Genomic DNA, 14,395 nt, shown 5'->3' with positions numbered 1-14,395 from the left:
CTCTCTCACGAGTCCGACCTCCACCTTCCTCCTGCCCCCACGTGAGTCTGCAAAAAGTTAAAATGCAACAGATTCTCATCGTTTCTGATCTCAGAGAAGAAGAAGATCCCCCGATATTCAAAGTCTCAGTGGAAAGGGAGGCACACCATACTGCTCTGTGGAGAGTGGTCAAAACATGACCTGCGACACGGAACTGATGAGTAATGGGGTGGATTCGATTTAAGATACCGGATTATTTTTCAGTAGAATAAAATGCAAATTAAGTCCCAGTAAGATTCTGAAATGTAACCAGTAACTGGTGGCTAATCATAAATACAGATGCAGACTTTTAATGATAATTACTTCACATGCATGATCTTCTAGCTAACATGTTTGTGAAGTGCTGCAGGAAATGTAAAACAAAATAAATGCAGGTACTGGCCTAATACCGTCTGGTTAACATTCTCATATTGGCTGTGTATGCATATTTAAGTGATTGCCTGACTGTAAGTGAACGCAAGGATTAAAGTAAAGTTGGCACAGGGCACAGCATCCACATGGCAAATTCTTTGTTCCGGGAGCTTCATTCTATCAATACTCTGGAAAAAGAGAAGTCCCCAAGTAAATAACGCAAGTGCGCCAGGCAGTGTGGAGTTCTTTTAAAATAAATTCCTCAAATTGTCAAGCCTCTTGTAGGAAGTTGTTTTTCAGCTTTGCGCTCATCCTATTTCATCTTATATATGGATTTTGCCCAAAAACAAGCTTATCTCCTTCCAATTTTAACAGTTTCAAAATAAGATCCAGGTGATCGCTCATCGTATTCCGTTTTAAAATATTAATTTTGCCAGAGAACAAGCTCGCCCCCCCCCCCCCCCCCCAATCTAACAGCTTCCAAACAGGATCCAGACAAGTAAGAAGAACACAGGGCAAGAGAAAGGAAAACCGAACGGAGACGAGGCGACAGAAACGATGGAGTGACAGGGTCACCTGAACTCCACACCGAGGCTCTAAGCCGCTTCTGGTTTTCCTATTTAACTTTCCCTGTTAACCAGCAGACACACCCTGCCGGTGGTATTTTCGGACACCCAGATAAGGGACCCCTCTGCGTTATTTAGAGGTGGGGCCGTCAACACAATTCGGGGTTACCTCTCCGGGAGCGGCGGCATCACACAATCAGGCTGCATGACACCTTGCTCTGCCTCGACTTGGGCTGCTGAGGACAAAAGGGCCGCCCCTCGGTGCGGGCGGCCGGCTGCCGGGGCTCCCCTCCCGCCCCTCCCGCCCCTCCCGCCCCGAGCGGCCCCGCGGGCCCCGCGCACACGTCCCCCGAGCCGGCCCGGCGCCCGCATCCCCGGCCGCGCTCGGCAGCGGGGGCCGCTCAGCCTCCGGGCGTGAACCCCGCGGCCCCCGCGGCCCCCGCGCCCCGGGCCCTCGGCGGCGACACGGGGCGCGCTCCGGCGGGGGCACTCACCTTCTTCTTCCAACTCGAATTTCTCCAGCATGCCGGCTTCCGCGGGTCCCGGGGCCGCCGCCAGCGCCGCCTGAGGAGGAGGAGGACAGGGATCAGCATGCGCTCGGCGGCGCTCGTCCCGGCCGCGCGGGCGGGGGCGCGGGGGTGCGGGCGGGGCCGCGGGCGGGGGCGCGCGGGGCGCGGGCGCGCGGGGGTGCGGGCGGCGGGGGCGGCGGGGGCGGCGGGGGCGGGCGGGGCCGCGCGGGGCCGCCGCGGGGAGGGGCCTGGGGCGGAGGGGCCGGGGCGGCGCGGCCCCGCCCGCCGGCAGGGAACGGAGCGGAACCCGGAGGGCGGTGCGGCCCGGCCCGCCCCCGCCGCCCCGCCCCCGCCGCCGCCCCCGCCCGGGGGGCCGCAGGTGGTGCGGGCCGCGGCCTAACCTGCCGCCCCTCCCCGAGTGGGTCGGTCCGCGCCCCCCCCGGCCCCCGGCGGCTTTGGTACGGACCGGCGAGGAGGAAGCGTGGGAAGGGGACCCCGAGGAGCCCGCGGCCGGCCCGCGCCACGGCGGCCGGGGCGCCCCCCTCCGGCCGCGGCCCTGCTTCCCGCCCCGGTCGCCGGGCGGCCATTAGCGGAGGCCGGTTTCCCGTCCTCGCCCGGCCCTCCCACGCCGCGGCGCCCGTCCGCTCACCTTCCCCGCCGCCGCGGCCGGCGCGTCCCCGCGGGGCTAACCTGCGCAGGTGTGGTCAGGCCAGCCCGGGGGAGGGGCGAGAGGGGAGCGCGGCGGTGGGCGGGGCGACGCGCGGGGGCGGGGGGCGGGGGGCTGCGGGACCCCGCGGGCCGGGTCCCCGCGCTCCGGGGCGGGGGGGGGGGAGGGGGTGGTGGTGGCGGAGGTGACCGCTTGTCTTTTTTAGCTTTTACGTTAAGCCGGCCCTCCTCGTCCCCTATTTAAGAAAGAAGACAACGTTCCGTGGGTTACACGTAGTGCAGATGCACTTTGTTGCTATCAGCGTTACCCAGCCACGGAAGTCTTCATTGGCTTCCTTTCTTCACAGCTCAGTCTCTCCTTTGGGTGAAACACTGCCAAAAGCTCGCACAAATCTAAATCTGGCCCTGGCCACTCCTGTCACCCTGGATCTTGGGTATCTGAGACTCTCCTATCGACAGCTCAGGTTGGCAGGCAGCGAGGCTGCCAGAGGTGCCTGGGAGGGCGGGCAGGAGAGGGGACAGGCGCCCGGCTCCCTGAGGCTCTCCTGGGCCACGGCCAATTTCTGCCCCATTTACGGGATGCCCTTTGCTCACTGCAGACTGCTAGGGCCCTGACAGAGATTAGTTCTCAAACGCTGATTAGGGGTGTAAAGCCCCCACCCCACCCCACCCCACCCCACCCCACCCCCCTCCGGACCCACCCCTTGAAAGGAAGCTAGTTTTATCACTCTTGCAAGCCTGGCCTGGAAGAGGAAGTACTAAAATCTCCTTTGCATTTCCTTTTTGCTCAGTCATCTCAGTTGGGCCAATCCCTAAGTCTTAAGCTTCTCCTTAAAAAGGGAGAGGGGCAGGGAGAGGACAAAACTAATTTTGTAAGACCTTTGGTGGTAAAACAAAACAACAAAACCCTACAGCTATGTCTTGCTTAACAGCAAGAGCCTGAATGCTTTCCCTGTAGGTTCAGGAAAAAGGCAACGATGCCTGTTTTCACACCATTCTTATTCAACATAGTACTGGAAGTTCCAGTCACTACAGGAAGGTAAGAAAGAGAAAAAGGCATACAAATTGCAAAGGATGAAATAAAATCATCTCTCTGTGCAGATGACATGGCTGTCTTCATAGATACTTCCAAGGAATCTACTGAAAGACAAAACAAAAGCAAAGCAAAACAAAACAAAACGAAACAAAAAAACCCAACCCAAACCAAAACAACCAGAAGTAGAACTAGTGAGTTCAGCAAGGTCACAGGCTACAAGATCAACACACAAAAATTAATTGCACTTATAATATACTAACATGTGAAAAGTGATATTAAAAACAATACATATTTTATAATCACTACAAAGAAAATTAAACATGTAGGTACACACTTAAGAAAACATGTACAAGATCTGTATGCTGAAAATTACAATGTGTGGATAAAATGAAAGAAGACCTAAATGAATGGAGAGACACCCCATATTCATTTTTTGTTAGATCCAACATAGTAAAGATGTCAGTTCTCCCCCAGGCTGATCTCTCTACCTGTAATGCGATTCCTACCAAAATCCCAACAAGATTCTGTGTAGACAAGATGAGTTTATTCTAAAATCTATACAGAAAGGCACAGGCTGTAAAAGAGCTAAAACAATCTTGAAAATGAAGAATGAAGTGGGAGTAATCAAGTCGTTGTGGTACTGGCAGGGGGATAGACACAATAATCAATAGAAACAAATAGAGAATCTAGAAATAGACCCACAGAAATATGTCAAAATGGTGTTTGAGGAAGGTGCAAAAACAGTGGTGCTGGATCCCAATCTGGGATTTGGGATCTATGAGGCAAAGAGTAAGACTTGGTATCAAAAGCATGATCCATAAAAGGTAAAATTAATAAATTGGACCTCATTAAAATAAAAAATGTTCCCTCTGTGGCAGATCCTGTTAAGAGGATAAAAAGACAAGTGACAGAGTGGGAGAAAATACTTCTAAAACCATACAGCCAACAAATGGCTAGTACCTGGTATGCCTAAAGAGCTTTCAAAACTCAATAATAGAAAAATAAAAGTTAGAATTCAGAATATGGACAAAAGATATGAAGAGACATTTCACTGAAAAAGATAGACGAATGGCAATAAGCACATGAAAAGATGTTCAACAATATTAGCCATTAGGGAAGTACAAAATAAAGCCACAGTAAGCTGTGACCACATACCTATTAGAATGGCCAAAATAAAAACAGTGACAACACCAAATGCTGGTGAGGATGACAAGACACAGGATTTCTTCTGCATTGCTGTGGGGATGGAAAGTCACACCACTGCTCTGGAAAGCAACTAGGTAGTGTCTTAGGAAACTAAACATGCAGTTGCCATATGACGCATCATTTGCTGTCTTGGGCATTAATCTCAGGGAAATGAAAACTTGTGTTCATGGAAAACCTATATACCATGTTCATAGAAGTTTCATTTGCAATAGCCCAAACTGGAAATACCAGATGTCGTTCAGTGGGCAAATGGTTAAACAGACTAAGTTACATCCCAACCACAGAGTAGTAGTACTCAGCAACAAAAAGGAATGGACTTGGTATATACAACCACTTGCATGAATGTCTAGGGAATTAGGTTGAAAGAAAAGCCAATTCTCAAAAGGTACATATACTGTGTTATTCCATTTATATGGTTAGAGAAGTGGAGAACAGATTTGTGGGAACAGAGGTTGGGGTGGGGATTGGAGACAGTAGAAGCTGTGGCTGTAAAAGGGGGCATGAGGGATCCTTGTGGTGATGAACCATTCTGCATCTTGATCAAATAAATCGGTGTCAACATCCTGCTTGTGATATACTGTATTTGTCCTCCCATAAGTCAAACCAAGCTCATTTAATTGTGTGGAGGAGATAACAAATGGGGTTATTTTTTTAAAAAGATTATTTATTTATTTGAAAGAGAGAGAAAGCACAAGTGGGCAGAGGGGCAGAGGGAGAGGGAGAAGCAGACTCACCACCGAGCAGGGAGCCCAACATGGGGCTCGATCCCAGGATCACGACCTGAGCCAAAAGCAGATGCTTAACCACTCAGGCACCCCCAAATTGGGTTAGAAAAAAATATATATATTGAGGACTCCTGAGTGGCCTAGTCAATTGAACATTCCAACTCATTTAAGCTCAGGTCCTGATCTTAGGGTCCAGAGATGGGGCTCCGAGTCAGGCTCCACACCTGAGATTCCCTGCCCTTCCCTCTTGGGCTCTCTTTCAAATAAATAAATAAATCTTTAAAAAAATCTTTGTTGAGATAGGATTTACATACCATAACATATGTCTTCAGTATGTTCACAGAGTTGTGTAACCATCTGTGTTTGCAATATTTCATCATCCCAAAGAGAGCCCCTGCACCCACTAGCCGCCACTACCTATCGCTCCCTTGACCCCTATTCCCAGCCCTAGGCAACCACTAAATCCATTTTCTGTCTCTGTAGATTTGCCTATTCTGGACATTTCATAGAAATGGGATAATATGTGGTCTTTTATCTCTAGCTCCTTTCACTCAGCATACTGTTGTCAAGGTTCATCCACGTCGTAACATGGATCAGCACTTCCTTTCTTTTTATTGCTGAATAATATTCCATTGTATGCAAACACCACATTTTGCTTATCCACTCGTCAGCTGATGGACAGCTAGGTGTTCTTCCCCTTTTGACTACTGTGAATATTGCTCTTATAAACATTCAAGTACAAGGATCTGTGCAGACATATGTTTCCATTTCTCTTGGGTATAGACCCAGGAATGGAATTTCTGGGTCATATGGTAACTCTATATTTAACATTTTGAGAAACTGCCAAACTGTTCTCCACAGTGGCTGTACCTTTTTACATTTTCACTAGCAATGTGTGTGAGGGTTTCAATTTCTCCTGCACTCTAGTTCTGCAAGATGTTGCCATTGGGGGAAACTAGGTAGAGAACGCACATCTCTTACAACTAACTGTATGTGAATCTGTAGTGAGCTCAAAATAAAAAGCTTAATGAAAAAAAAAAAAAGCACAGGGGTACATAGTGGAAGGGTCAATCATCCTCATTTTTGAAAAGTCTGTTTTAATTTCTTGCAGTAATTCTAGTGCAATTGTAAAAACAAATCCCTAATTGTAGCATTTATTGGGAACACCATCAATTTCACCTGTAATCTGGAGGAGTTGGGTTTTTTTGGGGGAGGGAGGCAGAAATGGGCTATAAATGGGAGGATGTGTTTCTGGAGGCTGTGAGTGTGCAAATGTGGCCCTCCGACTAAAAAGTCCTGTACCCGTTACTGCTGAGTTTGGGAGAGCATGGAAATTAAAACAAATTAATGTGAGTTTCTCAGGCTTCACTCCACTTGGTATCATATGTTAGTTCCTGTGTTATAGGTTAGTGAGGCAGAGCTTCTTTCCATGGCTTGCTTTCATTTAGGAAGACATCTCGCAGATTAAACTCCTGTCTGTATTACACCAGGTGAGTTTCAGGAATTTGAGGGTTTACAGAACTTTTCAGGCCCGTACATACATGTTGACAGGGTCAAATGAACGATGGATTAGTGCAAATAATTTAAAGTTGGTGGCTGTCAGCTGCTCTTTCATGGTGATATTTTCTTAAAATCTCAACTGACTTAAATGCCCGACTCAGTGTGAGCTATTTCAGGGAGGTGGAGAAGCCAGGAGAGGGAAGGGTCCAGGCAACGCTCTGCATGCAGAGAAGGGGCTCGCATGTGTGAGGCCACCTCATCTCTTTCGAGAACTAAACCAGCAGATCACAGTAGAGAGGAGCTGGGTTTTCCTAGCTGGGCCTGTGCACAGCACAGCATTTCTATCTGTACTCCCATCGGCTTCTGCAGCCAGTCTGAGTGGTGGCTGCACTCCGGTGTGATGAGACGGAGCAGGAGGCTGGAGTTGAACTTTATGGACAGAATGCCTAAAAACCAGGGAGCCATTACCAGTGTGACTTGCTGGTTGGTGAAAAATGCTAAATTAAGATGTGCCTCACCTAACTGTGCCTAGGTGCGGCAAGATACAGTATTTTGAACAACTCTTGGACAGGAAAACTTACTCATGAAATGACTGCCAAAAAAGCTTTCTTTTATGCACTGAGGTCAGACATGAGTTCACTTTACTTTTTATTTTATCTTAAATAGCTACTGCAAGAAATAAATCAACCTTAAATACTGGATAAGTAGCTCCTGAATAATTTAGCATGTGGAAACCTGCAGCTCTGACGTCTCCCCCCACCCCCGCTGTCTTCTTTGAACAAAGATCCTCTGTGTGGAAGAGGAGTGGGATGGGGCACCCGCCAGTGCCAGGACAGGAGCGGCCTGTTCTGCTGCTCGGTTGGCTCTGAGACCAGCTCTGACCCCTCCTCTGTGCAGACCACTTCTAAGCCTCAGTCACAAGCTCACAGCAAGCCTGAGCTCTGGACTGCTTCCCTGCTCTTCTACGGACAACTCAAATAGCCCTGAGTCCTCTCCACCTGACTTCCTGTCCTTGGAAGCTGCCCCACTGGTCTCCATCTCCATCGTAATGCTCAGTTGGGCTTCCACTGTCTCTTCTCATCTCACGCTGGAGCCAGAGTGACCTTTTAAAAACACAGCCTTGATCTTGCTACTCCCCCATTTAGAACCATTCAGTGGCTCTAGGGAACTTTAGGAATGCTGTGTGAGCTCCTCAGCTCAGAGCAGGAGTCTGATCCTTCCATTTCTTCATCTTGCCAATTTTCTCTGCATCCCCCTCGCTTAGGCCTTGATGCAAGGTCCCTGCTCCATGCACTAAGGAAGGCTTTGACCGTTCTGGCTTCTCTCCCTACCTCTGACAGTTGTCTAGTTCTCCTCATTCCTTTAAGAATGAGTCTTAAAGAGGAAGAGCTCAGCCTTTACCAGAAGGCCTTTCCTGATTCCTGACCTCTTCTACAGCTCACCTCGAGAACTGTATTTTTTTTTTTAATAAAGCAACACAAAAAATGCTCTTAACCTTCTTTTAACCACATATTTCTTTCTACGAGGCACTTAACTCAGGGTTGGGATTTACTTTGCTGTTTCCCCAAATCCCATAAACTCTGAAGACTGACCTGTCATCTTTGTATCGCCTGTGCCTGGCACATAGTAGGTGTTCCAAAAAAAATTGAGTTAATTGTTCAGTCTTAGCAAATCAATTAAAAACATGGCAGGCAAATGATTGATTTTGGTAGCGTAAATGGGTTCAGAGATGACTTCATTCCATTTACTCATGTTTCTTCTGGACCTCATTCTTATTTACCAATGATTATAGCCGCTTTCCCTTGAGCAATGGAACTGACATTTAGAAGAAAAAACAAAGTGCCTGTGCTAAGAAGTGGTGGCAGCAAACATTTTTATTTTAACAGACTCCCTCTGAGGAAGAGACTTGTCCACAGCACTCCACGACCCGGTTTGGAAATCAGTGAGGAGCTTTGCCAGCTCTTGTCCCCACCCTATAGATTTAATTTCTCTTAAGTGAAAACAATTTTTTTTAAGTGGTGTAGAAATTTGATAAAAACTCAAAAACTTAAGATATTTGACAGTATAACTATTAATTCTTCTGATCAATTTCAATCAGTATATTGTGTGTGGGGGGGTTGTGTTCATTTTGATGCTTTTCCAAATAACAACTTCAGATGCTATAAAATAACACTTCCTAACACTTACTTATGATTTTCTTTAAAGAGCATCCAATTCCACAATATTTTTTCAGAGTGGTAACCAATTTCTGTAGCTAAGGTTTGCTGAACACCTGTTTCAAATGATTAAGAGATGAAGAAAATGAACTAAACCAAAAAGGTCCCTTTTGCCTGAATTCATTCTTTTTTTCTTAAGATTTTATTTATTTATTCAAGAGAGACACAGAGAGAGAGAGGCAGAGACATAGGCAAAAGGAGAGGTAGGCTCCCTATAGGAAGCCCAATGCGGGACTTGATCCCAGGACCCTGGGATCATGAGCCAAAGGCAGATTCTCAACCACTGAGCCTCCCAGGTGCCCCGCCTGTATTCTTTCTGTTAACCTATCTTCTAACTTCCAAAAAGTAGACAATGTTAAGATTTTGAAGACAGACATTGAGCAAATATTTAGTATCCGCTGCATGCCATGGCAGGTGGGTCACAAAAATATCTGGTATATTTATAAATTTGGTAGGTGGGTCACAAAAATATCTGGTATATTTATAAATTTAAATGAACCATAAGAAGTAGGAACCCTACACATACATAAGGTTAGTTTGTTACTCGTCAGGTTCCACTTCTTGGAACTTAGCAGTCAGGGTCTGAAATCTGTATTTCTCTTGCTTTTAGACCAGTAAACCCAAATTTGTTTTTATTTTTTGCCAACCAAAATATTTTATTAGTGTTGTGCTTGACAAGACTTACTGGGAGCTAAATATATCTATTCCCCTGATAATTCTTGTGGTCCCATAATACTTTGCAAATAAAAAAAAGTACGTATGGCTCAATAAGTTCAATTAAACTTTCAATTCTTTTTTTTTTTTTTTTAAGATTTTATTTATTTATTTATGAGAGACACACACAGAGAGAGGCAGAGACATAGGCAGAGGGAGAAGTGGGCTCCTTGCAGGGAGCCTGATGTAGGACTCAATCCCAGACTCCAGGATCACACCCTAAGCTGAAGACAGATGCTCAACCACTGAGCCACCCAGGTGTCCCTAACATTTCAATTCTTAATGCATCAAGCCAATAACTTTGTGCTGTGTTTCTATTATAAAGCAACAAAAAATGGGGTGTGTGGCTAGCTCATTCGGCAGAGCATGCAACTCTTGATCTTGGGGGTTGTGAGTCTGAGTCCCATGTGGGTGTGGAGAATCCTTAAAAATAAAATCTTTAAAAAAAATAATAAAGTAACACAAAAAATGCTCTAAAGTCACAGGACGTCTTTGTCACCATTCTCTACTCTTTCCCTTACAACTGGCCTACTCCTTAGCACTTTCCAGAACAGACCACTGATAATAGTTTTGCAGTGTTTTTAATCCCTTCATTTATAAAGACAGGCCAGAATTTGGTGAAAAGTTACAGAAATGGGGATGCCTGGGTGACTCAGCAGTTGAGCATCTGCCTTTAGCTCAGGTCCTGATCCTGGGGCCCTGGGATCGAGTCCCACATCGGGCTCCCCACGGGGAGCCTGCTTCTCCCTCTGCCTGTGTCTCTGCCTCTCTCTCTGTGTCTCTCATGAATAAATAAACAAAATCTTTAAAAAAAAGTTACAAAATGATTAACAGACTACTTCCATTTTTTTTTCTGCTTTGTTCTATATAAAGTGCTCACAAGGATGTACAATAATCAAGCTGGAATTAAAGGGGCCTGTTAATACTTCTGTAACCTCTTCTGCACTTGGCTCCAGGGAATTTGATGATCTTTATTCACTGTTTACTATGTTACATAGCTAATCAGAGGGATTAATGTGAACGGGGGACACAGAGCCAGACAACTAGATGCAGAGGCTGGATCTGCATACCTCAAATTATAAATCTTTTAACTGATATAATTTACCTACAATAAACTGGATCCATTTCAAGTGTACAGAGTGAAGAGTCAACGTAAAACTACCAATATAATCAAGATACAAAACATTTTTTATCACCCCAAACGTTGTCTTGGGCCCCTTTGTGGTTCATCCCTCCTTCCTCCTGCTATCTCAGGCCATCGGTGGTCTAGGTTTTGCTGCCATAGACATTTTCCAGAATTTTATATACATGGAAGCATTCGGTAAACACTTGTTTGCACCTGGATTATTTCACTTAGCATAATGATTTTGAGATCCATTCACCTGATTGAGTATGACAGTACTTTGCTCAATTTGCTGCTGAGCAGTGTCCCAGTGCACAGATTTGCCACATTTTGCATTCACCTGTTTTTTTTTTTTAAGATTTTATTTATTTATTCATGAGAGAGAGAGAGAGAGAGAGAGGCAGAGACACAGGCAGAGGGAGAATCAAGCTCCATGCAGGCAGGGATCCCGACACAGGACTCGATCCCAGGTCTCTAGGATCACGCCCTGGGCTGAAGGTGCGCTAAACCGCTGAGCCACCTGGGCTGCCCAGCATTCACCTGTTGATGGAGTTTGTGATGTTGCCATTTTTTGACCGTGGTGAATAAAGCTGCTATAAACAAATATGGTCAAATCTTTGCATGGACACAACTTCATTCCTCTTGGATAAACAGCAAAGGGTAGAATGACTGGGTCATATGGAAGGTACACATTTAACACGAGAAATAGCCAGTTTTGCATGTTGGTTGTATCATTTTACCTTTAACCATATGAGAACTCTGGTTGTTTCATATTGTCATTAATACTTGGTATGATCTTTCTTTCTTTCCTTCCTTCCTTCCCTTTTTTTTTTTTTCTAGTGGGTGGGTGATGGTTTCTCCTGTGGTTTTAATTTACATTTCTTCGAGGCCTAATGATATCTTTTTTTTTTTTTTTTAAGATTTTATTTATTCACAAGAGACACAGAGAGAGAGAGGCAGAGACACAGGCAGAGGGAGAAGCAGGCTCCATGCAGGAAGCCCGATGCGGGACTCGATCCTAGGACTCCAGGATCACGCCCTGAGCCAAAGGCAGACGCTCAACCGCTGAGCCATCCAGGTGTCCCGTAATGGTATCTTTTTATGTGTTTATTGGCCATTCATGTATCTTCCTTAGTGAAGTGACTGTACAAATCTTTTGCACACTTTTTGACTGGATTTCTTTTATCCATATTGAGTTATATGAATGTGGCAGGAGACTCTAAGATGGAGCCTGATGAGCCCCACCTCCTGGGACTCGTGTTCTCATGTAATTCCCTCTACTTGGGTGTAAGCCGGACCTAATGACTTGCTTCTCACCAACAGAACAAGCAAAAGTGAGGGGATGTCACTTCCAGGATTAGGCTACATAATAAGATTGTGACTTCTGTCTTACTGCCAGACTCTCCCTTGCTGGGTTTGACGAAGCAGACTACCATGCTGGAAAGGCCCATGTGGCAGGTAACTGGGGTCTTCTGTCCAACAGTCTGTAAGGAACTGAATCCTGCCATCAACTACATGACCCGGATCCTTCCCCAGTGGAGCCTTCAGATCTGACCTTTTGTCAGATACATGTATTAAGAACATTTTATCCCATTCTGAACAAAATTTTAAAATTCTGATAAGATCCAATGTATCCTTTTATGATTCCTGCATTTTGTATCCTAAGAAATCTTTGTCCCCCACAGCCCTGCCAAGGCTGCGAAGATTTTCTTCAATGTTTCCTTCTACAATTCTTATATTTTGACTTTTACAGTTGGTCTCTGATCTATTTTGGTTTAATTTTTTTATTATGATATATGGTAAGAGTTTAGGTGCATTTTCCCCCCCATGCTGATACCTAGTTGTTCCAAATTTCTTGTTAAAAAGACTTTATTTTCCCCAACAAAAATAAAAGATTGATTCAGCATCTTTATCTAAAATTAATGTACAGGGCACCTGGGTGGCTTAGTGGTTGAGTGTCTGCTTTCAGCTCAGGTCATGATCCCAAAGTCCTGGGATTGAGTCCTGCATTCGGCTCCCCACAGGGAGCCTCCTTTTCCCTCTGCCTATGTCTCTGCCTCTCTCTCTATGTCTCTCATGAATAAGTAAATAAAATCTTTTAAAAAACCAAAATCAACATACCATACATCAGGTGTCTATCTCTGGCCTCTCCATTCTGTTCAATGATTTGTATCTGTACTTCGGTCATGACTACCCTTTCTTAATTACTGTAGGTCTGCAGTAAGTCTTGAAATCAGGTAGTAAGCATTCTGCAGCTTTGTTCTTCATTTAAAACATTGCTTTGGCTCCTCTCAGCCCCCTGTATTTCCACATAAGCTTCAGAATAATGAGAAGCCTACTGGAGTTTTGGTTGGGCGTTTGATCTGTTGGTCAATTTGGGAAGAACTCACATCTTAACAATGTCAGGCCTTCCCATTCAGGACCATGGTGTATCCTTCTGTTCTTTTGTGTCTTTGAATTCTCTCAGCCATCTTCTGTGGGTTTCACTGTAGAGGCCCTACATATCTTTTACTAAATTTATTCCTTAGTATCTTATGGGTTTTTTTTGGATGCTTTTGTAAATTAAATTATTTTTCAAATTTAATTTCCTAATTATTTGCCACTAGCATATAAAGATATCTTTGATTTTTGTATATTAGCTTTGTACCCTGTGACCTTGATAAGTTTACTTGTAAGTTCTAGTGGCTATTTTGTTGATTACTTAGGATTTTCTACCTAAGTAGTCATGTCATCTCATGCCCCTTACCTTTAGTTGTTTATGTTGTAGTTCCCTGATACTGTATAATTCCACATGTTCTTACGTTTCACGTATTAAATGTACCCTCTGATTTTTTTTTTACCCTCTGATTTTTATCTAAATGTGTCATTTTATTTATTCTTTGATTCAGAAGATAGTATTTCTCATACTCTCCATGATGTTATATATGTAATTATAAATTATGTATGAATTTTATGTAATTATGGATTACATAAGTAAGAATATATGTGTGTATTGGGCATGTTATATATATGCACATATATCCCCCCTTTAGACTCAGTTGCATAGCCCTTATTACAACGTGTACTCCTCAGAGTGTGGCACATTGTTCTACATTGTACTGGATATTACTGGCTGCCTACAAAGCATCCATTCTCCTTCTGCCACCTTGTTTCCTAGAATAAGCTCCAAATTTTGTCACAGAATACACCCTTTCCTTAAATGAGTCATGATGGTGACAATATTTCTTACTGTCCCAGAGTAAAGGGAAGGACTATTGGTTGAAGAGAGTTGGTGCCCTGCTATGCAGGCACACACAACCCCACCCCACCCCGTTCTTGTACCGGGAACACGTGGCCCTGACTGTTACTGAGGACCAGCCTTCAGCTGAAGCCACTGCTGAGAAAGAGCTTGGCTCCTTGGTGATGTCATTGAACAGACCTGTCTATCATTCTGCCTGGGGCCTGTCCTACTTTTGTACCTGTAACATGAGGCGACAGATGTCCTTCAAGCCACATTGAGTCAGAGTTTCCTGTTACTTTACAGCCAAAAACATCCCACATGGTATTTGGGAATTATATCAGACCTAAGCCCTGTCCTCAGGAAGTGATATACTGACTGGGTGGTTTTAGCCTAATTGTGAAAACTGTATTTCTGTCAAAATTTACAAAGCAGGGATGTCTTGGCTAAGTCAGTTAAATGTCTGACTCTTGATTTTGCCTCAGGTCATGATTTTGGGGTTGTGAGATTGAGCCTCACATTGGGCT

General features: G+C 45.1%; 1 protein-coding gene across 12 annotated transcripts in view; it reads right to left on the bottom strand.

Moving 5' to 3' along the window:
- The window catches only part of PRKAG2 (protein kinase AMP-activated non-catalytic subunit gamma 2), a 268,736-nt gene that overhangs the window by 57,017 nt on the left and 197,324 nt on the right, over nucleotides 1-14,395 (bottom strand). For 10 of the 12 annotated variants that reach the window (XM_041753787.1, XM_041753785.1, XM_041753786.1 and 7 more), the window contains one exon: nucleotides 1,451-1,520. In XM_041753787.1, coding sequence (XP_041609721.1) covers nucleotides 1,451-1,520 — 70 coding nt within the window. Of the gene's footprint in view, nucleotides 1-1,450; nucleotides 1,521-2,114; nucleotides 2,167-14,395 lie in introns of those variants that run through there. The other 2 variants (XM_041753796.1, XM_041753797.1) reach the window with 2 other exon arrangements.

This window comes from Vulpes lagopus, chromosome 4 (assembly GCF_018345385.1).
Source record: "Vulpes lagopus strain Blue_001 chromosome 4, ASM1834538v1, whole genome shotgun sequence".
Lineage (NCBI taxonomy): Eukaryota > Metazoa > Chordata > Mammalia > Carnivora > Canidae > Vulpes > Vulpes lagopus.
Note: the sequence above shows the minus strand (reverse complement) of the source record. Positions and strands in the feature narration are given on the sequence as shown.